Consider the following 27,113-nt stretch of genomic DNA (forward strand, 5'->3'; position numbering starts at 1 on the left):
TGACTTAAAGTACACCAAATTAGAGCGCGACTGGCGTATTATTCTTGCAGACCCAGTCAAGTCTGGCCCCATCATTCAACATCCTTTTTTGCCAAAAAGCACGTCTGCCAGTTCTAACCTGCCAGGTCAGTTCACCATGTCATTACCTGTTAAACAGCCGTTCCCGGTCACTTCCCGCAATTAAGCATGCACCTAATCATCAGCTGCTGTCACACCTGCTTCTCCATCTCGCTCCCCTTAATTAAACCCTCGGCATATGAAGCTGCTGTCAAGCTGTAGCTGTATGGACTGTGCTTCTGCACAAAAATGTCTACTCTCTCTCTACCATACCGGTTTTCATTATGTGTTTTTTCTTGCCTGTTTGCTTTGACAGAGTTTAGTTGTTATTTGCCAAACAATAGTGTTTGTTCTGTTTCTGACCAAGTGACATCAGCTACAAGTGGAGGCACAAATTGGGTTAACTTGAGTTAGAGGGCAATGATATGTTGTTACAGTTAATAACTTTCACAGCCTCCATTTATTTAATGGCACAGTCTAATGTGAGTGTCTGGAGTTCGTTTCAGAATGATTAGATGTAATTATAATGAAATTCATTAAATTCAAAACCGAGTAACATACCTTGACCTAAAATGACTGCACTTTTTTCTTCCCTCTGACTCTGAAATGAGACCAATTCATAAAAAGTAAAATTAAAAAAACGAAGGAACTTTTTCCAGTCTACGTATTCAATTTTCACAGCCGCAAGTAAGTTTCTGTTAAAGTTGACCTAAGTCCAGGGTTAGAGTAGAGACTTGGCAAACGTAATGCGGTCATAAACATCAGGAACCACAAGTGACATGAAGACAGACTTCCTAGCACGCAATATTGACTCATGCTGATTTGCCCAGACTGGATTACATGAGGATTTTGGATGTTAAATTTATTTTTCAGTTCCATCACTAAATCTAAGAAAATAAACCAAAACTTAACAAACTGTCACTTCAATTTAAAAGCCTTTTGGATGAGAGTCACAACCGAAAGCTTTCCAAATAAACAGTCATGCAGTGGGAAAGCCGGTGGTCTCCGTGTTTTGCATTTTCCACTGGAAAGATACGTTCATGTGAGAGGAATCGGGATCACCTTTTTAAACTGAAATCGTTCTCCACTCTAGGGATGGAAAAGGCTGTTTAGTCTTATAAGGAAAGATAACAATAGCCTTATTATTTTTCATTTCTGCAATGCATAATTCAGCACACACAAAACAAAGTCATAAAACCCCAATTTGGATTGCAACAGTACAAATATTTCAAACGCTTCTAGTTACTCAGCAAGTCACATGTAGTCTTATTTCTTTTGACCTAATCTTGACTTGTCTTTTAATGCCAGCAGATGACTAAAAGAACAGGTGGTGGCAACAAAATGTGCTAACGTAACACCTTTTTTATATGTCCCAGAGCAACTGATTCAGTGCACAGTATGCGCTGCCAAGAGACACTGAGTAAAAGAAGACTCACATTACACTCACAAAAAGACACTGGTCACAACATGAGGCAAACCCGTACAGTCCATCTAATACAACACTAATTATGGGCCTGCTGCGAAGCAGAAGGCACATATTACTATCCTAGAAAAAGGGAAAAAGGGTTTATTATTTTCCGCAAAAATGCGGCCCGTACCGTAGATCGCACCGGGACAAAAGAGGTATCAAACGATGCGGCTCGCTCTGACTCGCTGCGCTATTATTTTTATAAGAATTCCCAGTTACCATGGCGACGCTATTCCCAAAAAACTCCCAAAAAAAGTCCCATAGGAATGAATGGGAATCCGAAAGAGATCAACTCCAATCAAGCACCTTTTTCAAAGACACGCTGCGCGCGCATACGTTGACCGACCGATATGAATTTTAGCTCATTTTGTTGGAATTTTTGTCATCTTTAGCTCAGTGTCAAAAAAAATTTAAGGAATGAAAGCTCTCCCCCCTGTGCGGGTTCAAAGACAGTGAGTGAAATATCCTTTATCCCATGTGTGTGTATTGCATGAGCTAGAGCGGACCAATTAAGAATCAGAGTGTAGACAGAGAAAAAATAGATTTCAAGTTTCACTTCAACTCGTCACCATGGCCACAATCTTTGCTCACTAGACATCAAATTCGCACATTTTGTAGCCACAAGCCTCTGCTTTCTGAAAAACTAAGTTTTATTTGGCTAAGGTGTCATTTAGTACCTTTATTTTCACTTTAAGCGAGGAGAAGTCGCACATTTTTGATCTCTTTTCAATGTAATTTTCGCCCTTTTTCCCTCTTCATTTTCGATCAATCATAAGTTTTCAACCTGCTCTCATTTGGTCATTTTTCATCCGATTAAAAAACTGAGAACATGCTCGCGTTCCCCAAACCCTTGCCGTTCTAACAAGCCATTTCTGGAATCTGCATCTTCAACCGTTAAGTCGCGAGAGGCTTTTGTTTGAGGTGAGCGTAATCCTATACAAATCAATGGAGTGTTGGTGCGTGACGTCTCCTCACAACTTAAAATCAAATGTGTGTGCGTGAATGTGCATGTTTTGTAAAGGGGCAGTGAGATACTATTAATTATGGTAGATTCCACATTTCTTGACCGATTTCAATGGTTTGAATTTTAAACTGTTCAGCTCATTGAAATGTTGCTTAAAATCAAATGTGTGTGCGTGAATGTGCATGTTTCTTAAAGGGGCAGTAACATACTGTACATTATGGTTAACTTGCACATTTCTTGAGCGATTTCAATGGTTGAAAGTTTAAACTGTTCAGCTCATTGAAATGTTGGTTAAAATCAAATGTGTGTGCGTGAATGTGCATATTTCTTAAAGGGACAGTAAGATACTTTATTTGATCTTGATTATGGTTAACTTCCACATTTCTTGACCGATTTCAATGGTTGAAAGTTTAAACTGTTCAGCTCATTGAAAAGAGTTAGCAGGCCCATTCAAAATTTCCGCGGGAATTTTTCTAGTTCAATTTTATTGTCCCGTTTATTATTGGGGGGGTTTTAACTACACTGCACTGCGAGATCATATGCATTTAATGTAGATGTAAATAGATGTACAGAAAAATATATACATACATGTATTACAGTACTTTAAATATTACCATGCTTAATTAAACTGAAGTGAAAATTGAAACTACACAAAGAGAGATTTAAATATGTGCCAGAATAGAATAGTATTGACTACATTTGATACTACCCTATAAAAATGACTGAGTATGAGTATTATTCTGAAGCCAGAGAAGAAAAGACAGATGTTTCTGTATAGTTCAAATCAACATTGCTACATGATCAAACTTTTGTATTAAAAATGTGAACAATAAAAACATTCACGTTGAAATGCAGTGAAGCGCGAGGATTGTTTAGTGCTTTTGAACTGTCAACCAAGATAGCACTTAGCATTAGCGATGACCACCCCTCGTCGGCCATCTTTCTCCAACGGGCATCTACAGGTGTGTGTTTATCTGATTTAGAATACATTTACACTTCTTTAAAAGCAACACAAGGGAACTTTCAATTAATGTGGATTATGGCGGTGCCATATGGACAAAGGTGATAATGTTATGTCTGAAGCAAGACCACATTTCCCATGAGGACAAGCGCAATGCGTTGTGTTTGAGCTCACGCCAGTGAGTGAAATTCAGGCCAATGTTCATCCTTGACTGTACTTTTATCCGGGTAAGTTACCTTTTTCTTTTTTGTCTCCTCAGACAAAACTTTTCGGTTGTTTTGCAGCTTCTGCCAGGAAAGCAGGCATCGTGCGTCGACATCATAACGAATGGGTAAAGAGGGAAGTGACATATGCCATGAAGCAGTCAGCACATTTGTAGATTTTTTTTGTGGTAGTGTTCCTACCATCCTCCTCAAAGTTGCTTAGAGCCAGTAAAAATGATACAGACCCCTTCAGGCCATGGCAAAGGTACCATTCAACTAGTTTTAAGTCGAAGTTTCATGAGAAGAGTTATGAAAATATTTTATAAAGGTTGAAAAGTTCCTTAGTGCTACTTTAAACACATTTCCGCAATGGTGTTTATAATGCCCTTTTACATGATTTTATATAGTTGTGATGTAATTACCCTTTAAACAGGACTGGCACACAAAAAAGTCAGCCCTGGCATTTTGACTTTGGCCCGGCCCGACTCTTGCCTAACATGTAAGTTCTGCCACTGATGATGATGTTTCAGTTTATTATCTATATTGGAAATGGATTAATGGACTGGTCTTTCTAAATTGTGGGACAGTCTCTTGTGGTAAAATGTAGGAAAATAATAATTAAAAAGTACTGCATCGGCCCCAAAAGAGGCCGGCCCACCGGGCATCTGCCCCTTAGGTCAGACGGCCAGTCCAGCCCTGCTTTTAAATGAGTTAAGGATTATTTTTTTGTGTACATTTTTGTACTTTTGTACAAGAAAAAATACATTGTTTGTAAAGGGGGGGTTACCCCGTTCTTTCCCGATCTTTTAGTAAAAAAAATTGTTGGCAGTGTGTCAAAGTAAAATCAGATGCAGCCACTTGTGTGTGTAATTCATTACAACACTGAAAGCCAGCAACTGCTCCTGTAGTAGCAGACTGACCCTCCAACCCGAGTGCTGCCCTGAAGTGACGACATGTAACCTGAGACCAGCTGAGGTAAAATCTGCGCGTCTTGCTCGCTACTCCATGCAAACTCCAGCCATCCAGATGTTGCGTTTGTGGCACCAACCAAAGTCGGAAGTTGAAAGGTTTCCACTCAGAAGCTCGCTCTTACTCCAGCGGCGTGGTGGAAGTTGCCAGGCACCACTGAGGGAACACTTTACCACTTTTACAACACTTTGGCGTTTGGGCATAGAGGGGGACACTTCGAGGAGAGCGACGCAAAAGTAAAGTGAGCAGCTTTGTAAGTTTAAAGCCGTTCGAAATGCTTCCGTGTGGACTGGACTAGGTAGTCTATAACGGACCGTTCCGCAACACAGTGAATTGCTTGCGTGCGAGTGACTTTTTATGGACAACAGAATGGCTTTTACGCACTTGCTGCTGTGTGCGGGGATGTTGACGCTCCGTCTGTGTGGAGCCTACTACAGCGGACCTCTCCAGCCAGAGATGTCGAACGGCACTTTTCACCACTACTTCGTGCCGGACGGCGACTACGAGGAGAACGACGACCCGGAGAAATGCCAACTGCTTTTCCGAATGACCGATGAGCGAAAGTGTGGTCCCGACGAGGACCAGGACTCGGTCATCCGGGACGACTTCACCATCATCAGACGGCAGATTGAGGACTCTGCCCGGGTGCTGGAGGGGCTCGGGAGGAGCATCTCGTACGACCTGGACGGAGAGGACAGCTACGGGAAATTTCTGCGGAGAGAGACCACGCAGATAAGTGACGCGTTCACGAACTCCGAGAAGTCCCTGCTGGAGCTGGAAGTGAAGTTCAAGCAGAGCCAGGAGAGCGAGTTGAAAGACGAGCACCGGCTCGGCGACGACTTCCTCAACATGATCGTGAGCACCCGGGACACCCTGAAGGAGACACTGGACATTTCTCTAGGCCTGAGGGACAAACACGAGCTGCTCTCGCTCATCGTCCGCAGCCACGGCACACGACTTAGTCGACTGAAGCATGAATACATGAAGTACTGAGAGAATGAAACATTTGATTCCTACTATTATGATGTGTGCCCTAAAGGAAACGCAATTAGACCGGCCACAACATATTGATTAAAATCAATTAGATGCTGAATTTTGCCTTTATAAAAAAAAAGATAGTATACTAATATTGAGTTTTGAGTGATTTATTTAACAATATTATTTATTACTGTGGTTGTACTGTGGCGGCATAAACGGCACTACATCATATTGGGAGTCTAATATGTTGCCCTTCTCATGTAGGCTTAATTGTTAGGAATAGCAATGCAATGTGCAGTGTTGGACATCAGGGCAAACCGCAGTCTTAAACATATTGTAAATTAGCTTTTTGACAATGTGCATAAAAAAATGCCTCTAATCTTGGGAACAGAACAGGCAGTAGTGGAAAGTACATCACCAAGTACAGTTTTCCGACATTTGATGCCAAGTTAATTAAAAACAAAAGATTAGATGAAAATATTTTTTTGTGGGGGTTTATGAAAAACCATTGCCAACATTTTGAGGTTGTCAAGATGTCATGCATGGAAAGTATGGTCCATTTGACCACAACTGGGTACTGTGCGGTACCTAGCAGTATCATGGGAGGTGGGGTTTTGATGTGGGGAAAGTCTTGACTGTTTTATGGGCTCATTACTGACAGGAACACAGGAAATTTTCATTTTGAAAGTATAATTTGAAGGCCTCAAATCCTTGGCAGCACCTCTGATTGTACCAAAATTAAGAGCATGATCACAGAGTATCCCAAATACCCCTTTTGCAAAACATGTGCTCAGCTCTGACAGATTCACTGGATCAGAAAGAACGGATAAACAATTGAAAAGAAAAATCCAAACCACAGTAAATATTTACTGTCATTCTGTATTTATGTTTCCAATTTATGTTTATACCTATGAAATTCATAACAGGCCAGCAGACATTGCACAGTTCCTTACTGTTCTGGTGCTAAATATTTAGCTCAAAATGCAAGGCGTACAGGAGGCAATATAATGTACAGTGTATGTTTTGAAGCTATGTAATAAGTAAATATGTTGAGTGCCAGTATCTATCTTAAAAATATTTTAATGTGTATTCTTTATTCATGCCAAGTTTGAAATAGAGCAGCTTATATGTATTGTAATATACTGTCCGTATATAGATAAAGACTGCAGGCAGCACTCAAGGATTTCAACCTCAAACACCAAATTGTGTGACAACATTATCAGATCGTGTTGTGTTTTCACAAATAAAGAGTTTGTGTTTGAAGTATTATTTTATTTTTTGTTAACAGTATGCTATTTGTGGGGTTTCATACTCTATAGGACTAAATTTTTTACCACGGGTGTGTTTTGTTTTGGTTATTCCTACGAGTAATGTGGTCTCATTGTTCTTTTGTTTGGAACAAGCACACGTTGCTCACTTAACACAGTGTGACAGAGCACTATGATCAGTGGGCACACAGCCCGGCCACCTGCCACATCTTCTATATTGACGAAGTTACCTTCAATGTTTTTTTTTCTCACCAGGTTTAGAGGTCTGCTTTAAATTAAACACACACTGTGTTTGCCCTGTAATTATGAGTGCTGTGGAGGAAGAACCTGCTCACTGGAATGTATAGGATGAGCAAAGATGGAAGGGTGTAGAACAGTCGGCCTCACAAAGCACTTCATTCCGTACGTATTCTTCACTGTACTGATAACAGAAATTTACATCTTAGTCACTAAATTAAAAACATAAAAAGTTTCATGATTTAAAACATATTTCCATTATTTATTTATGTATTTATATGTATTTATTTTCTTGATGTAGGCATAACTTACAAAGTAGATGTACTATGAACAAGTCCCCTTTGGTTACACAGAAATATTAAAAATATAATATTTATTTTTTTATTTTATTTTTTTATACAAACCATATATTTTATGCTTATGATCACCAACTCTTTTTAACTTGTCCTAAAATAGATGTCACCTTTTTAATTGTACATTTTAATGATTTATTTGCTGCATATATGGAATAATTACATATTTAGTCCGGTTTGATTGAACAAAATTGCCTATCATGCCTGTCAGGCTGTCATCGTGTAATTCACGATTAAATACCTGTTGCTTTGGTTGTCACAAAGGCACAGGTCACCTCTGTGACTGAGTTACAATAATTAACCTTTGGAACACGTACCATAATAAAAATACCGATTGAACACAGTGATGTTTTGGTTACACGATAAAACGTTGACTTGATTTCCCTGTAAATCAACCTTTCGCTCAGTTGATCGTTTTTAGACAATAGCACACTCTTTGTGGATTTAAATGTTAAAATATGACCAAAGCGCAATGTAATATTACAATAAATCAAGGTGAAAGTTTATCATACGACAATAAATCATGGTAATAGCCTGAGTAGGCACAAGGGTTGAGGACACCGGCGCTGTGGTTATGTCATGCTGCACTGCCTCCTTCTGCGACCTTTCGCCTACTTTCTCTTCCACATTGACAGCCGACATTTGTGTTGACGGACGCTGAGCCACGAGGACCGAGGAAATCTAAATACAGGTAGACAAACCAGTGTGTTCAATGTATTTTCATGTCTTGAATACAATCGACAAAAACAACAACAAAGAAGTCGAGCAGTGAACGTGGAGGTAAAGACCAGACGAGCAATCGATGACGTCATTTAGCTAGCTAGCACGCAATCGGAATCCTTACATTTCTTCGATAAAACTCATGTTTATTGATTTTATGTTTCTGGCCTTTGTTTTGTACAACGTTGTGAGTCGTCACGTGGGCGTCAATTCAGGGTAACGACCATGTACACGTTGTCCACGCATGGTTGTTTGCGTTACTATGTTTAGTGTGCTTGCAAATCAAATCCACCCGCTTAAAGTGATGTCACGTCTTGGTTAAGGACACAGGAGCTGATATTTTGTGGCTCCTGGCGAGCCTTCTTCTTGTAGTTTTGTCTCGTCAGAACATTTAAATATTCCTAACAATTCTTCTTATCCCACACGATGGCCATCTCAACGTCGTTTAAATGACGTCACATTTATTGCCATCCACGTGTCTGGGTTTGGTCATTCACTACAGATGGATGTCTCTTATAAAATAAAATACATTCTGGGGGTGCTTAACTGGGCTACACAGATCAGCTTACAGGAGGAGGGAGTGGGAAGTACAGGAACAGGACTCATTTGGTATTACCATTTGTAGTAATATTAATTGAGCCTTGCTTTACATTTGAATCTTTTAGCATTTATACTTTGTAAGTAAATAGTTATGAAGGTATTGTTAATGATTTGGAAGATGGGTTATCATCTTTGGTTTTCAGTCAATGACCGTGCAACATATTTCATTTTTCTCCTTTTGTTTTGACAGTTCATGAACAGAAGAAGTTTCATTCCTTCTATTGGTTCGTGGCCATAAGGTACATTATGTGCAATGGCATTAGCTTCTGAATCAGATTTAAGATACGGAAAAAAACCTAACATAAAGCAAACAGAAGGAACTAGGCAGTCGTAAGTTCCTAAGTAGTAACAGAAATTCAACCCATGTGAAGCATTGTGCATAACTGAAATCTGATTGGACAAAAAAAAACCTGGAAGCTGCATAGCCAAGAAACACGCAATGAAATGGGCTAGTGGAGACGTGCCTGACAGCATTCCACAAAGATAAGTCTAAAGATTACTTTGTAAAATTAAATGTCTACTGGCAGTGAAGGCAATGTTTGTTCACAAAGAGGGTCATTGTTTAACAAATATGTTTTGTTTGTTCCCATTGACGTCAAAACAAACAGACAAACTCAAACTATGTTAATACAATTGCTAATTCTTTTCATTCATTCATTCTTTTTGTTTACATGTTAAATTACTCCACAGTTGGTGGTCCTGAGTCATTTGGAAGAGAAGCCTTCAAAATGTTGAGCACCTTGGCCCGAGTTTCCCGGTCTGCTCTGCAGAGATGCACCTCGTCCGTTACCTGTCAGACTGTCAGGTTTTGTCGTAGACCAGAGAAAATTCCACATCCACCATCTGCTCGTCTGACATTGGTGCAGCTACGTGGACAGCAGACTTTGGGTTCAGCCTCCCTCTCTGTGGCCAGCCACTCTGTGAGACATGCCCGGGCACTGGATGAAGAGCGGCTGGTGGAGGTTGAGTGGGAAGATGGAGGGCAGAGCCTGTATCCCTTCACGTGGCTGAGGGACAACTGCCAGTGCTCACTCTGTACTCTGCAATCAGCTCAGGCCCGCAAACTGCTCATGTCCGACCTGGACATCCACACAGGAATTAATGTTGTGGAGGTCACCAATGATAGCAAGGTAGGCCAACCAAGTATTGTTTCCAACTTATATTATAATATGTATTAGTGATGCACCGAATATTCGGCCACCGCAAATATGCATTTTCAAATAAAATTCAAGCCGAAAGAATATGGCCAAAAGAGGATGTTGTGGTGACATTTTTATTTTTAAACGTTGGTGAATATGTGAATGTGCCGATTTTAAGTGCGCTGCATCCGCACCGCACGCATCCGTGCCCACCGGTGCAAACTACTGTACATTGACTATAAAGTGCAATTGCACCGCCAGAAAATGCTCAGTTGCTCACCCCGCGTTTGGTGTTTGATGTACCATTCGCCAACATGTCTCTGATGTCTGGTGGTGTGGACGGAATTTCAATTTATATTGCGCTTTGTTAAAATGCCCGTGCTAAATATTATAATTTTAGTTAATTAGAATACATGCAATGATAATTAAAAAATGAATAAAATAGTTTTCAGCGTTTCGGTTTTCGTCCAAGAAATTTCATTTCGGTGCATCCCTACTACATAGTACTGTAATATCGATGTGATAACATTCATTCCTTTTACCCAGCCAACTTTTTTGAGACAGCTTTTGTATTTAATCTCATTATATTGTGTTGCAAAACTAATGGGGCAAGCAAGTTATGGAGTGATTTATTGCTTCTTATAAAGTGTTCTTTACAAACCACCAGATGTCTTTACTCGAGTTTTCAGCTGCATTTGTTTTAACATTACATTCTCAGACAAAGAATATGTGGATACGTTTCAGAATCCGGGTGAAGATTACATTTTGGTATGATGACTTCCTTATGTGGCTGGACTTGTCCATTGAGCTAGTACTGGTTGGCTTCTCTTAATTAATGAGCAAAAGTGTCTGTTTTCCTAGTAAAGTTCCACTAAGAGGTCCACAGAAATGCGTGGACTCAAGCAAATTTAGATTAAACGCAGCGGCTGTATGAATGTGAGTGTGAATGGTTGTCTGTCTCTATATAAGCCCGTTGATTGACTGGCGACGAGTCCAGGGTGTCGTCTGCCTATTGGCCAAGGTCAGCTGGGTTAAGCCCCAATTTACCGTGACCCTGAAAGGGGAAGTCAAGCTTAAACATTTCTTGACAATAATGTTATATGTGACCTCACTAGTCTAAAGATGACATTCTGATTACTATTACATTTGTGGAATATGTTATGAAGCAAAATCCAGCCGTTTTTATTTCTATTTTGCCACTGGCTGTCGACTGAAGATGATATCACAGTTGCTCAGGCAACTACCAATCACAGCTCACCTGTTTTCTGAAGCCGCGCTGTGATTGGTTGTTCCCTGAGACCTGAGCAAGGTTATTACAACTGCGCAAAATATAAATAAATATACCCGCAGATGCGACACAGTTTTTTTCTTTTTTTAATATTGGAAGTTTTATAATGTGTGTGTGAACGCCACAGGTGTAAGCTCTGAAATGTTTTTGGGAATTTTGGGAGCTAAGATATCAATCCATTAGTAGGCATTGACAATATTGTTGAATATCCGGGAAAACATTAGGTTTTCGGGGGGGGGGGGGGGGATTCTAAAGTCACCCAAAGGTTTTAGAGGCATGTTTTGCCAGGCGCTTTAAGCCTTAATGGGTTAACAGGATAATGGGTTAATCACTATAGAAAATGAATGGATAAATAAGACACAAAACACTTGTTCAACTACTTCTCTTTGAATCATTACTCATGTGTAGAGTACACTTCACCCCACAAGTATTTGAACAGTGAAGCCTTATTTTGAATTGATGAATTTGGCTAAAGAGACTGGCAGCAGTTGAGCTATTTACGCTACGTTATGCTTTATTTCTAGATACTTTAATCAGGATCTGATGCACAACTTAGATAACGGTACCTACTGAAGCTATCAGTTTTTCATGTAAGCAAAAGTACTGGAACATGGGACAGATGTTTATTTTTCCCCACAAAGTTTAATTGCATTTCTTGCATCAGATCAGGAGTAGCAATTGAGCCATTGTGTTTCAGATGGTTTTTAAATTATTATTTTTTAAATTTATTTTTTATAAATAAAAGTGTCTGGACAGCAAGAACAAGATTGGTGGACCAGCATCATCCCAATGGCCACAGATGGAATTGGGAGCAAGTTAATCTGGGAGGCAGTTGAACCGTGATACTGGCACCTTTAGCACAGTCTTTGAGAGGTCGGGGTGCCACTACTGCTTTTTCCATGAAACCATTAAAGTGTTCAATGGGCCAAGGTACAGAACATTTTGCTACCAATCCGCACAGCAATTCTTTTTTTTTTCTCCTGAAATGTCACACCACAGAAGATATCTGGACTGATCAACATGAATCCAGTCTTTCAAATAAAGTAAATGTGAGGAAAAATGTCCCACTGTGAACATATTATGTACATGCAGCATACTGGCTTTGTTTTGCACAAAAACAAAAATCGACTTAATCAAAAGCGCACTACACTTGAGATGAGTCTTTGAGATGGCTGCATCAGTCGGCTGTTTTTCTTCAACTACAACACGTGTTAAAGTCAAGGTTATGAACAGTCTCAGAAAACAATATATTTTGTCACAAACACTTCAGACATCTGCTCAAAAGCTGAATATGAAGAGGATTTTCATCTTTCTGCACAATCAAAAGCATACAAACACAAGAGACAAGGCAAAATATTCAAATGGACCTATTATGGGAAAGTGACTTGTTTTCATACAAATAGTTGGGTCTCTGGAGTGCCTGCTCAAATGATTATAGAGATTATACAACAAAGTAAATATTTTGTTGCCAATTTCTGAAAATGTGTCAGTAAGCAAGCCGTTCTGTATTTTACATTATAATTCAGCTAATTTGCATTATACACTCCCAACACTAATGAAATTATTTTAGTCCAGGAACTGCTCCATTTTGGCTCAGTTGCTTGTGGAAAATAACATTTGTCAACTTAAGCAGGAGTCACTGGTTCTTCCAGCTGCAGTGTGTGTCTGGAGTAAATGCTTAATTAGTCAATATTTAATTAGTCCATTTTGATACAGTATAAACAGATGATAACAGTGCTGCTATCTCAGCTACTGTGTATGTAAATTTAGTTACACAACCAATATATGTTTCCAATTGTTTATAATCCACACTTTACTAGTTGCTTTAGTATGGATGTTAAAATATTTGGCAATATTTTACTCATAATTGCAACAAAGCTGTAAACACAACATCCGACAATTGCCTTTTAACACAAAACCCACGAAGAAGGATTCTGTCACAACTGTGTGGAATCGCACCGGTAGTAACTTTATTTTAAGGTCATGGGTGCTTGTGAAGGCTGCTGATATCAGCCATCGATGTTTAAAGCAAAACATTCTTACAAGGAGTAAGTCCTCCTCGGCAGTAGTTGGTGCTATACTGCAGCGGTTTGACACATCGGCAAGTCACATGCGTCAGACGAAAAGGTTTTGTTCACAATTTTTTTTTCATCGTGTTAAATGAAATTTGATGTATTATAAAGTACAACAAGAGGTGTTGGTACTCTATTGGTGCAATCTGGAAACAAGTTATATCGAACATCCCTAATTTTAAGTTAAAGAAGGTCTCTAAACCTGGGAACTAAAATGGCAATTTGGAGGTGTCTGGTTGCAAAGGATTTCTCACGACAAAGGTTTCAACCCCAAAATATATATTTTAGTTTGGCCAACCACCCCTCCGTTCTCCGTACAACTTATCCTCACAAGAGTTGACTTTGTGAGAGAGAGGCTGGGTGTGCCCTCGACTGGTCATGGCACATAGAAGTGGATGCCACAATTTTGACTTTGATACCATCTGCATAAGCTAACTTGATATCGGTACAGAAATAGCACCGTGGCAAAAACTTAAATCACCAATAAAAACAATGGGATAAAAGTTCACACCTTAGAACTTCACATTCTTCTTATTTGTATTTATTCAAACAATTACTATAAGGATACCAATTACAATATTTGAAATAAAGTAGAAAATAACTTTTGAACATTTTAAACACTAGTTTAGCACATCTGAAGAAAAAACATTAACATTTTTATACACTACTAATAATTTTATAAAAATATCCAGGCAGTGTTGTCACAGATTACTTGAAAAAGTAATGTGATTACTGATTACACCTCAAAAAGATAATCTAGTTACTTTACTGCTAAAGTAACTATCTGTTACTTTTTACCAATTTCCGCCCTTTGCTCCCTCAACATAAGAATGATAACCGGTTACTTAAATAATACTTAATGAAAGTGCATAAACTTGAATCATGAACATGTTTCTTTGTTTCCGTTTCTCTGGTTTTACAATCCAGAAATTGGTGTATAACACGTTACACCTGCAGGTTGGTTACAAACTGTAACGATAACATTTACATGGAGGCTGGATGCAACTGTAACTATAACATTTGTCTATTTTCTCAAGTACCAGAGCTGAACTACAGTCATTCAGATAGCCTTCTTTTTTTTCTTTTTCTTTTTTTGCTCTGGCATAGTCTTTCTCAAGGTATGACAAGAAAGACACTCTGTGCGGCAGCTCAGCATTATTGCTAATAGGGATCTTTTCTAGTGTAACGAATTAAGTGTGTTGTGTGTGTACAAACTACGTTTTCAATTCATTTTGATTGATGAATAGTTTGCATAGTGCCTACTGTACATTTGATCTTAAGACAATTTAAATAAGTTCAAATTTAAAACCAATGATCCAATATTTTCACAAATTGGGTAAATATGGCTGAAATGTGGTTACGTGTAAGTGTTTTCAAACCAACATAAATCCTGCAGTGATATAACATGAAAACATTTGGTTGACGTAATTTGATATACAGCATGTCAACACAACAGGTTGCCATATTTTCAAATCGGCGCATTCACATTACGTCCAGGTTACTTCATTAAGTACACCCCCTTTCTCATTACTCAAATCCAGCTTCATCTGTTTGCGTGCCGGGGGGCGGGGGCTAAAGTAACTGTTGAACTGCTGGCTGTCTCCTTACCTGTCGGCCAGCGCAAAGTTTGCAACGTTTTTGTCATCTTTAGTGGACAAAAATGCAAAGTAATGGTTGTATTTCCAATGAGCAAATGCACCCGTTTGTGGAGCTCCTCCTGCTTCTTCCATTGTTGACGTCGTGACGGTAGTGTCTGTTGTTTTGGCCAGACTGCGAGCGCTCACACATGTTCTTATACGTGACCTGGCGTTGCGTCTTCCGCTGAGAAAACGTGACATGCGATGTGACGTCACTCCCAAATGCAAGAGAAGTATTTTCTCCTTGAAATTCTCTTCAAAATGGACAACAAAATTCTGCATTCTAAATACATTATGGGGTAATAAAAAAATTGTAACGTACAGCCACTTAGGAAAGTTACTTTAATCAGATTACTGGTTTGGAAAAATGAACGCGTTAGATTGCACGTTATTGAAAGAAAGTAACCAGATTACAATAACGTGTTTTTTTAGTAACAACACTGTATCCAGGACTGTGCCTAAATCTTACGGCAGTGAAAGATTTGTTGTTTATTTAAGCCTTTGGGTAGTATAAAGTTTCATTGAATATTTAACGTTTGACATCTCAACCACTAGAATAGAGGATAGAAGCATTTCAGTTCAACTTGTACTTTTTTTTAGTGGCAATTGACTGTGGGTCTGCATGAGAACTTAACTCAGCCCAGACCCTGACCGCAGTCCGCCATTTGAACATGGCCACTCTAAATGATTATACCGGTAATTGTTTATTAATTGATTAATTGTTCCACTTCTACTAGTTACATACTGAGTTTATAATTTTCCTTTTCCATGTCAAGTGAATATTAAATCTAATTGTGAATTGAAATGTCATCAACTAAAAAGTGTGAATTTAAGCTAGATAATAAAGCGTCTCAATGTTTGCACTTTATTTGAATGTTAATCAACATTTTATATATTTTAAACGTTAGAACACTTTCATACTTGAATATTAATGATGCAATGTATCATGTGTCACTTTTTATTTTCATTACCGGTAGTGCTACCCGCTGTCAATGGTGTCCGGCTCTTGCGTTTGTCGCTGTCAGTAACGCATATTGGCCACCATGAAAAAGGCTCAAACCTATTGTAGTTGTAATAAAACTTGTTTGCTCTCCTTTCGCCTTCTTTTCCTTTCTGCTTGACAAGGTTAACTCCACTTCATACTCACAGCTGCGCCAAAATGTTTTGCTGTGGACCTCTGAATGAAGTCTGCTCTGCACATTAGCAGTAAGACGATACAGCAGTCTGTTGCCAAAAGGAAGCAGTCTTCCAAAAGGAAGGGGTCGCATCAAAACCGTCATGAAAGATTTAACATTTTAATGTGTTTATAGGCATGTGTGAATTAAAAATAAAAATGTCAAAGAAACCAAATGGGATTTTTTTTTTTGTCTTGTTAACTTTGCCTGGTTCTTCCACAGTTGTCCATTGTGTGGCCTGACAAGCACACTAGTGTGTTTGATGCAGAATGGCTAAAGAAACGCTGCTTCTCTCTTGAAGCCAGACAAGCCATGCAAGAAGAGCTCTTCCTCAATGGTGAGTTGGTATTTTCAATCTTTTATTTGGATTTGAAAGCATCAGTCATTGTATTTGCTCGTTTTTTATGACTTGAAAAGAGCATAGTCATAGTCACCTTAGGTCACCCTGTTGTATGAGTCAGAGTTTTAGATTTTTCAGCCCTGGAATGTTAATGCCACTTTTATCACCTTGATGATTTTTATTGATTTTCAACAATTGACTGGCATTCAATAAAAGTAGGATTTACTTTTACTCAAATGTAAATCAACATTGTGGTAGTGTCTGAAAATCGACCCAAACTGACGAAACAAATAATCTTCCCAATTTTATTTTTTTAAACTTTCGAACCTAATACGTAGGTTGTTAAAGAAGCAACACCTTATAAAGCCTTCAGATGAAACCAGGAGAAGTGATTTAGCTTTGGACTTTGTTTACATTGATCCAGTCTGCTGTGGTGCGTGCCAGACATGAAAAGAAAAAGTTGAGCTTCGGAACAAGGTCTTGCACTTGAGTGGAGCGGGGGTGGACTCTAGTCGGACTGTGTGTTCTACCTTCGGTCCTGAAGGACCCACAGGGTTGAGTGGTTCCTGTTGTTCCTGTTCCAGACTGGTCGCTGTGTGTTTGTGCGCGCGTGCATGTGTGTGAACCCCTTCATTGACTCCTCAATGGAGGCTATGTTTAAATTGCAGTTATGTGTTTATTTGTGAGGCTGATTATGGACAAACAACTTGGGGTAGACTGCACTATTGTCAGCTGCAGCTGAGTGCACTTCTAGATTTCAACTACTACTTGAGCTGTCTTCAAAGATGCTGCTTGGCTCAAAGAGCCAGATGCATTGCAAAATGACGCACTCAACACTTTTGAGGTTTAATTATTTCTCTTTCAAAGCCAGAATCAGATTCCTTCCGCTGGGGAAAAACACGTGAAATGTGGACAAATTAATGCTAAACAGCTTTGTCCAAGAGTTTTTCCTCATAATCTCACATATGCGTGATTCATTGTTGGACTCTCATAGAGCGAACCCGGGCCAGATTGTGCCTGTTTTAAAGTCTTTAAAGCGAATATACTCACTGGAAAGGCCACTGTGAGGTCAATATGATAACCGGACCTCTGGGGATTGTTTCAGCAAGTACTACACATCTTCTTCTTTTTTTTAGGGGGTGTCTGGGAGGATGTTTGACCTTTCTGCTGCTGCTGTTTCTGTGGCTATGCAGACTGCCGTATGTTGTTGGGCTATTATTGGCAGGCTTGGGCATGAAAACAAAAGCTCAAGTTCGATTATTTCCAAATGGGACTATGGGATGTGACTTAAATCTCATGTTAAGATGACAAAACTCCAGCTGGAAGTCTCAGAGTCACTCGTGAGTCACGATACAATAAATGTTATCATAATCTAACAATGAATATGGGCAGCATCACAATAGTGATGATTGATACATACACTCATAGGACTCGGATACACGTGCAACATCTTGCGTGATATATTGCCCTCATGTAGAGTAACTAAATATGGTATCTGGCAAGTGTCTATCTGTTCAATACTTAATTTGTATAGGACCATTCAGTTGAAGAAAAGTGCAAAGCATTTATAATATGCAATAAAGGACAAGGATGCCGAAAGTGTTTAAAAGCTAAACTAACAAGGTGGATCTCGAGCCTCCTTTGAAAAATGTTAAGGGTCTCCGAGGTCCTGAGTTCATCCACTCCCCGGAATAGAGCCATAGACCTGAAGTGATGCCTCGCCATCGGTCTTAGTTTTGACTCTGGGTACAGTACTCCTAAAAGGCCAGAGGACCGAAGGGTCTCCACCTGTTGAAATGATCAGCTAAATAAAAAGGGCACAGACCACAAAGGGTTTTATAAAGTAATAAAACACCTTAAAATTGGTCCTGAAACACACAGGAAACCAATTCAAGGCTAAAACCCAAATAATCTCTCGTTCTGGTCGTCATCAGCAAACGAGCTGCTGAGTTCTGCAGTAATTGTAAATTGCTAATAGTTTTTTTTCATTGTTATTTTTAAGACCAGGTCGTTACAGTAATCAATGACCTTTGAGATAAAAGCTTGCTTTAGTGTTTCATGTTTTCGCTAGAGAAAAACAGGCAGACCCCGACTATTTTCTTAAGATGGTAGAATCCAGTTTTATTTTTTATGAATGTGTGGGATCATGTTTAGATCACAGTTAAAAGATAATTAAAAAAACATTTTTTTTAAGGTTGTCTGTTGGAGTAAAGATGTCATTTTGGCACAATCTCTCTCTCTCACTTACCCCCCTTTTCTCCAAGATACTGATAAAAAATAAAATAATGTAAAGCTGAGTATAGCAGTCATCTTTATTTGGACTTGATGTCCAAATATAGACAAACAAGATACTATACACTGTACTCCATAATCACACATAATCATAATCAAAACTAATACAGTAGTGTACGTAATTTACGCAAAATTATCATACAAGAGTCTGCTGTAGCAATGCCTACAGATTTGGGACTGGTATTGTGAAGCATGTTATGTATGTAGTTAGTCCGGCCTCCAGCGTAGTGGGTTAATCAAGTGGTCAATGATAGAAGAGAACATGTTATTGTGGTTATCGTTGATTGTTTTATTAAATGGGAAAAATGTGCTTTTTATAATTTGACATTGCTTTCCTATAGAAGGGCTGTTTAAAAATTAGCAGTTTCAGCAGTTTCTTTTTAGTAGTTTTCCCTCCTCTGTTCTATATGGTGGTTGGGATTTTTGTTGTGTTTTGATGTCCTTAATGGAGCTACTGTGTTGAGTTGAGTGCCAATTGAATTTTTTTGTTCTCAAAATCTCATGAAGAGGCTGCAATGTCTGTGGGAGTGTCTGGTTAAAGGTTAATGAAATTAGCAGCCTTGTCAACAATTTCTCACGGTACCTTCCGGAATGTGTTTAAAACAATTCATGGTAAGTTCATGGCATAGTCATTGTTAATTCATGATGGATTATAATAATAATTCATGGTCTATAAATCATGATGGATTCTGTCCTATTAAATTACATAAAATACATAGAAAAGGGAAGAAATGTAACAGGCACATGCATGAAATCAATCAAAAAATAATCCCTCGTTAGATGACGATTACATTATAATGACATATTATGTTGTGTATGTAACCACTTAGAAACACTTGCCAAGACAGGAGTAATATAAGCTTTCTTGGATCATTAGCGTGAAAGGGTCTTTCTATTTCAATATGCCAGATAAGTGCGGACATTTCGACCTAACATTATCTTTTTTTTTTACCACACTAAAAATGTCATCGCTAATTGATTGATAGATTGATCTTTGAATTTTGAACATGTACTCCAAAAATAACAAAGAAATGACAAATCTACAATATAAATATCCCATACTGAAATGCAGCATACTGCCTGTCTGGAAAGGATTAGGAAGAAGTTAAACTCCTTTAAATTGTAGCCCTCAGCTTAATGTTTTCTTAATGCACTAAAATGCTGCTTTGTGTCAAACAATTTACCTAGCGACAACGGCAGTGTATCACACAATACAATTAGGTTTTAAATTAAATGCACAGACGTTTGTTTAAAACTGATTTGAGATTTAGTCTCCTTGCATGCAATTTCTTCAGTGTAAGAGGAGGTCAGTCTTGGGAGCACCTCCTTTCTGGCACATGGAAAACTGATTTAGAGTGAGGGTCAACAAAAGATCTGCATGTTCTTCCAGAACGCAAGCCCACCGTTGTCATTATTTCCTTTCCTGGGAATGAACAAATCCCAGAGCTCGTATGCCGTATGTCTTAGCTGGAATCTCAAGACTTACTGCCTTGTTACCTCAACTGAGGAACTTTAATGCTCTGGGCCATGGAGGCCCTGTTCTACCTCCAGTTTACAGTATATGTTCCTATTCTTCAGAACGTTACCTTAGAGTTTCAGATGAAATCAGTTTTTGGTTGAAGGTTTTAATAATGCAATCTTTGAGGGGCTTTTTTTTTTTTAAGTCTCAGTTCTAGTTATGTTCATACTACAGAGACTAATTGCATGGCATTTACCAAGTTTTCCTGTCACCTTTGCTCATATCACACCCACACGTCTTGGATATGTTGTCATCTTCAACGTTAGTGCTGCATCAGTTGAGCTCTATTTATTTATTGTTAATGGTATTTTAATTAGCTGCAGATGAATCTTTGAGTTACCCAATATATTCTATCAAATGTGTCCAACACATCTTGTTCATTGTTAGTATTGGAATTCTGATGTGGCGCTTGTGCTCTTTAGGGCGTTGTCACATAAGCAGAGCAATTATGTCTACCTCACTGAAGGTGTGCGTCATGCAGGTCTTTTATCGGTAATGATCCATTTTTTGTCATAAATCTGCCTGTTATTTGCTAAATCCCCCTGCCAGATGTGTTTAATATTTTAACCTATGGCAACTTGTAAAATTTATGCGTGTCATGCTTATTTAGTTGGAGTTGAAATTATGACTAATGACTCAATACATGCCTAAAGGTCAGAAATAATGCTAATGAATGTTTATGGAAAGTAATCACAGCTACAACACTCTAATTTATTCTGCTCACATAACCGATGGCCGTTAATCACCATCCTCCTACGCTGACACATCTGCTGCTTATTATTTAAAGTTTGGAACATTTACATTCAGTATTTGATTGCATCTTTTCATGGGACGACGCTCAAGAAATTACACTGTGAACAGCTTATATAACAGTTTAATTATATTGTTCCATCAAAATAACTCAAAATACAGCCAAAGCTAAACCCCTGGCAAAAAAAGTGAGTATACCCCTAGGTGAAAATGCCCAATGTGTCAATGTTTTGTGTTGCCGCTATTATTTTCACTTTTGTGAGAAACTGTAGATAGATCAACTTCATCCTGTGAGGGAAATTTGATTTACTAGCTTCAAGTTTTTCAAATCTTTCCACATGACCAGTGAAAGGTAATAAAGAGGCGTTAGCTTCAATCCACAACCCTTGCATCCAATATCAGGCATTACGATTATGTTCAAAGGCATTTAAAACGACTCCAACAGCAGCTTTACAAATGGAAATGGGAGAGATGCCTTTAGAAATGAGAAGGACACAGTTATCAGTCATGTATTGGTGAAGTTGCAGGGCCATAATCAGGATAGTCCAGGAAAGGACATTTTAAAGACATGCAGGGAAAGGAGAAAATGTGTCGTTTGGATATCTTTCCAACGTTATCATGACCAGCAATATAACCTTGCATAATACCTGATGCCAAGGTAGAGATCACATTATTGGAAAAGAAAAACCAGTACAGAACACTTCAACTACCTAATGTACAGGAATACATTGAGGGATATCATAGCTATGTCAAGATCTATACAGATGCATCGGAGAGCACAAGTAACAAGGTAGGAGTTTCATTTATTGTACCCGAGTTTCATGACAAAGTGGGGAAAATAATCAATGTGGGGGGTATGGCTTTTTGCAGGGGAAATGGTAGCAATCTTATTGGAAACGAGTCCGTTGGGATCAGTTATATGCTCAAGCTCCAGTTCATCACTAATCACTTTAAAATACAACCATCCAAATAGCAGGCCTGATATATAGGTGGAAATACAACAAACATTGTACAAAATTCACAAGATGGGAATTGGAGTACTATTTGTATGGGTGGCAGCACATATTGGAATCAGAGGAAATGAACAGGCAGATCAGACAAAGATAGCTACAACAGACAATAGTCAAGTAGACATGGCAGTAGAGTGCAGTGCAATGGAGATGAATGCAATTGTGAAAATGAGAAGGTGGCAAACGTCGTGCGAGGAAGAAAAGGTTGGGAGGTGGTTTTACGCAATTTTCAGTAGGGATGTAACAATATCCAAACGATACAATATTATCACGATATGAAGCTCACGATACGATAATTATCACGATATTGTGGAGAGGTTGGCGATATTAAAAAGCTTGCAATATTGTAAAAAATGAGCTCATTGTGCACTTTGCTTTTGTACACAACAGCAATGCATATTAACAACCTGCAATCTCTATTAACACTTAATATTGATGCGCTTACTTGCTAATGCACGCACACATTCAGTTCCTCCACATATTGACTCGGTTCCCCTTTATCTGATGATTGTGTGGATTTTAGACAAAACATGCCTTGTGAAAATTAAACTGCGCTAAAAGACAAGTCACCAGAGGGTACTAGAACTACACAAATGGAAATCAACCAGAATTTTTTTAAACAGATGTTCTGCTTTTAATATCGTGACATGACAATGATATTGGGGCAGTTTTAATATCGCGATATCATGATATTGCCATTATCGTTACATCCCTAATATTCAGGAAGGTTGGAGGAATGAGAAGAGCATATTCTAAGCGAAAATGTGAAACAATTGTATCAGGATTAATGGTTGGACACCGTGGGTTCAACAGGACGCTACTTAAATTGGCATAGTGGTAGATGTGATAACTGTGAACAAGAGGAAACAGGAGAGAATGTTATTATGCATTGTAAGAGATAAGAGAGCGAAATAAGACAGTAAATTGTGACCTTGGTAGAGAACATTTGAAAATGTAAGTTTAAATATAGATTGTTATAGATATGATTTCAATATCTTAGGCAGACAAAGCTGATGGAGAGAATATACTGTTTATTTTAATTATTTAATACATATAAGTAACAAGTGGCTGTAACCTTTCTGGAATTTTCTATAAAACATGGAATGAGTACTTACTTGAATGCCACTAAAATCCCCTATAACAAATAAATTCAGAAAAAAACACATTTACTGCTTACATACATGACCTATTCTGCTGCCAACACTGCTTTTTCCACCAATAATCTTCCTTTTGCATTAGTTACATTGAGTTTTTAGGAAAAGTGTCACCATTGTGTAACACGGGTACTACTGGATAGGCAAGCAGGGAGCAAAAATGGGCTGAATGTCCAAATGTACCCACTTTATGAAGACCCCAAATTTTTTTTTATTGGTGCTATCACGCGTCTAAAGCGTACATTCTGTACACAACCGCTCACGTCCATGGCAAAAATACTCTGAAAGGCAAAACAAAAAAGTGACCCATCAGCATGACAAAACAGAGGCATCACCATGTAGCACGGTGCCATACTACGGATTGTCACAATTTGAAACATGCCGTTAATTTGACCCATGGATGTGTCAGAATTTTGGCCTACTCAAAAAATTGGTGGATATTTTTTAACTGAAGCTTTGTCTGCTAAACATTTCTCAAAATGGCAATTTTTTCCCCCACACAAAAAGCTCAATTTCTTTGCAAAATTGTATCCGATTTTCAAATTTTTTGCTGCATTGTACTAAGGTTAAAGCGTTCTGATCAGACTTTGCATTTTGATAGATTTTCATTTTTGGGAAATCCTGTCACTTTACTAATATAAGATTTAATAGTAGACATTCTAGTCCAGACTCCCTAATCAGTAGGTGACAGAAATGCATCATGACGTTGCCAAACACCAACATTTTGTAAGAAAGAATAGTGCTCAAAGAATAATGCCCACCCCTCGTTTTATATAGCTACACTCGTACGTGTGACGTTTAAAGTTGATATTGGTAATATGGCATATAAATTGTAAAGCTTTGGGTTATTCATGATGGGAATTAGTTTAGTATTTACTTACATGTTTCAGGCATAGAGCTAGCCCGCTAGCTTTTAGCGCTCCTCCATGTTTATTAACAGTCCAGATAATTTTGACAGCTCACACATTTCTTTGTAAATGTTATTTAAAATGAGTAAGTCCTCCAGTGAATACGATCCAAAACAGTCACCATCCATTCCCCTGGAGTTACTTTTGAAGTTGATTGTGCTAAGACCAACGCGCACTAAGCCTGCCTCATTTACTTGCTGGCCAACAAAAAACTTGCATGGGATAACCAATGGCGGCCCATTGAGCTATATTGTGAGCAGTTATCTACTTAACTCCAGGAAAGCTTGTTTTGCCAAATGTTGCCGTCCCTCTCCCCAAATTAAAAATATTAGTTTTGTAAAGTAAAAGTATATGTAATCTGACTGCGTGTTTTTTTTCCCTCTGTAACTGTAACGGATACACTTACTTGTACTTATTTTTGTATCTTGATTTTCTCACGTTGGTTTCATGTATTCCGTTACTTCCCAAGCCTGTTCATATGGACTGAGTCTAACTTCAATGCAACTATCCCAAACAGACTTCCCTTGTTTCAGTCTCCTGACTGATTTCATGTCCCAGCGAAGTAAAAGCTGATTCATCATGCTGACTATCTGGTTTCCTCTTTCCCCCATCTGGTCTGAATTTTGTCTTCAGTGTCATCACAATTTTGGTGACACAAAGGATCTTGCAAACTTAGCTTTGGTGGTTCAACGATGGAAAACTTGCATGTTCTTCTCAAAGCCAGCTATTACTTTATTTGCCATTTTTAGCTTAATCATGACTGCATTTTCGTGAAATAAAAATATACATGTACATATTGATTGATTTTTTTGCACAGGTAACTAAGGGGCTATAAGATAAAAGATCGCTGAAATCACTCAATTTACCATCTACAGATTTGTAATGGGTTGTTGTTCAGTGTCTCTTGGGATACATTCCAAGTTATGTGATTGGCCTGTAGTGCTGCAAAGGGAACTGCATGTCTCTTTATGCTTTCTTTAAAGGAGAACTTTGAAAGGATATAGAGAACAAATGTGGTACCGTATTTTCACGACTATAAGGCGCACTTTAAAGTCTTAAATTTTCAAAAAATCAACTTATGTGTGGACCAAGGTCCAAAATCTGACACACATTGCTTGTATACAAGAAAAGGCGGACCTGACTGAGGACAGATATGAGAGCATGGAAGAATCAATTTGGTGGCGAGTTCTCCAGCACCTCCTCTCCCTCTCCCCCTGCACTTACAGCAACAGACATCGCAAAAGTCACTTTGAAGTAGTGCAAGTCTACACTGTGTAGCTAAACAGATCACACCACATACTAAAGACACCAGATTCAAATGCGCACATCTCTCAGCTGCTGTGGAAAAATAAAGTTTGTCAAAGGAACGCAGAGCTTGCTATCATTCCAGGAGGCTGGCGAACACAGCCTTACCAAGACTGGGAGGCAGCACCGTGCAAGTTATGCCACAATTTGTTAATGGATCGTGAATGCTTGGGTGAACACAAAAGCCGGCATTATTTCCAAGGACACGACAACGAGACTGACTCTGTCAATGAGACGGCGTGTTTGATGGAGAACTTGCGCAGTTGTTTGTTTCTGATACAGAAGATCATGAGGACTATGACTGATTTGTGGATTAGGATTGATCAAAAGCAACGCGAGTACATTGTTATATACTTCAAATAGAACTGAACTCCCTGTTTACATTGTTACTTCAACCAAACTCAGTTTTGTTCCGTTCGCTGCCTTTTTAAAAACATGCGCTAGCACTAGCATATGTTTTAGCATAATAGCATGCTACCATATGTTTTGAGCTAGCGTATGTTTAACCGTGCGCGCGCCCAAGAGTGCGGTGTGCCTTATGTGTGTGTTAAACACAGAAATAGCACCAGTAACTGTGACTGCGCCTTATACTACGGTGCGCCTTATGGTCGTGACAATACGGTAAATAATATTTGGACATACTTGCAATATTTACAATATGCAATACAATATTTACAATACTTCAAATACAATATTTGATATGTCTTCCTAATGACTCAGGATCAGTCCAAAGTGTATCAATAATAAGCAATATAGAAAATGGAAGGCTGACTGACAGAATTTAGCATTTAGCTTTTTTTTTCATTGTAGTCTGCAAATACGTTTTATTCATACTTTTTCAAATAAATTCACTGAATGTTGTGGTGACTTTCAGTTTGTCAGCCATTTGCGTGATTTGTTTGGCAAAGTTTTTCTTGACACTAGCCACCCTTTCTTTTGTTTTGTTTTTTAATCCGTGTTTGAGACCGGCAATGGATGGCTCTGAAACACTGAGAATTGAGAGGATCCATTCTCTGAATGTCAATGTGTAAAATGAATTCTCAAGTCTTTTAAGCCGATGTTGTAGAGCGAATTGCTAAGCAACTAACATGCATCTTGGCAGGATACTTTGAAGTGGGAGCGCTTTCTCTTCTCAAGAAGTCTTTTCACGCACTTGCAGAAAATCATTTGTTCAGAATGAACTCAATTATCAACCGGATTTTCTGCTTCAATAAACTCTTCACTGTAAGGTGGCAGGAGCAATTCCAAATTCTGTTCTAAGCCAACCTTTAAAAAAGGTGAGACAGAGAGTCTCATTTATATCCTTTCATTCTACTTGCATCTCTTCAATAAAATATTGGTTTGAGGTATTTTGAAGTTGTATGGTAAAAGCAGAAGTGGGCATTCCATCACTGACGGACACCCGTTTTTCTGATGAATGACAAGAACCTTTGAACTCATTCAAACCCAAAAACGTGTAAACACGATTTTTAATAAATTGTCCTTCACTCCCAAAAACGTATTTATAAAAACATTTTTAATGTTTTATTTTATTTTATGCAAGAGCATACAGAAGGCTTTGATGCAGCTTCTGATTAGGGATCCTCTGATCCAATACGTGTATCGGGTATCGGCCCAGATATTGGGGAAAAAAATGGATCTGGTATCTGTCAAAAATGGTCCCGATCCGCAGAGGCTTATCTCCAGGGCGCGCGTACGTTCTCGTCCCTAATGACGAGCTCTTTCTCTCGCAAAGGTCCACCGCCG

General features: G+C 38.7%; 2 protein-coding genes across 2 annotated transcripts in view; both read left to right on the forward strand.

Annotated features, from left to right (window-relative positions):
• The first annotated feature begins 4,657 nt into the window (after window positions 1–4,657).
• fibinb (fin bud initiation factor b) lies at window positions 4,658–6,840 on the forward strand. The gene has a single exon (XM_086071873.1). It carries the CDS (start codon window positions 4,980–4,982, stop codon window positions 5,613–5,615), a length of 636 nt encoding a protein of 211 aa, XP_085927999.1. The 5' UTR covers window positions 4,658–4,979; the 3' UTR covers window positions 5,616–6,840.
• Window positions 6,841–9,468: 2,628 nt separating this feature from the next.
• Window positions 9,469–27,113, forward strand: part of bbox1 (butyrobetaine (gamma), 2-oxoglutarate dioxygenase (gamma-butyrobetaine hydroxylase) 1) — a 32,946-nt gene continuing 15,301 nt past the window's right edge. Inside the window, exons 1-2 of the mRNA XM_086071872.1 lie at window positions 9,469–9,908; window positions 16,312–16,426. Coding sequence (XP_085927998.1) covers window positions 9,507–9,908; window positions 16,312–16,426 — 517 coding nt within the window. The 5' untranslated portion in view covers window positions 9,469–9,506. The remainder of the gene's footprint in view (window positions 9,909–16,311; window positions 16,427–27,113) is intronic.

This window comes from Leptonotus elevatus, chromosome 3 (genome assembly GCF_054856555.1).
Source record: "Leptonotus elevatus isolate MCC_2025b chromosome 3, RoL_Lele_1.0, whole genome shotgun sequence".
Lineage (NCBI taxonomy): Eukaryota > Metazoa > Chordata > Actinopteri > Syngnathiformes > Syngnathidae > Leptonotus > Leptonotus elevatus.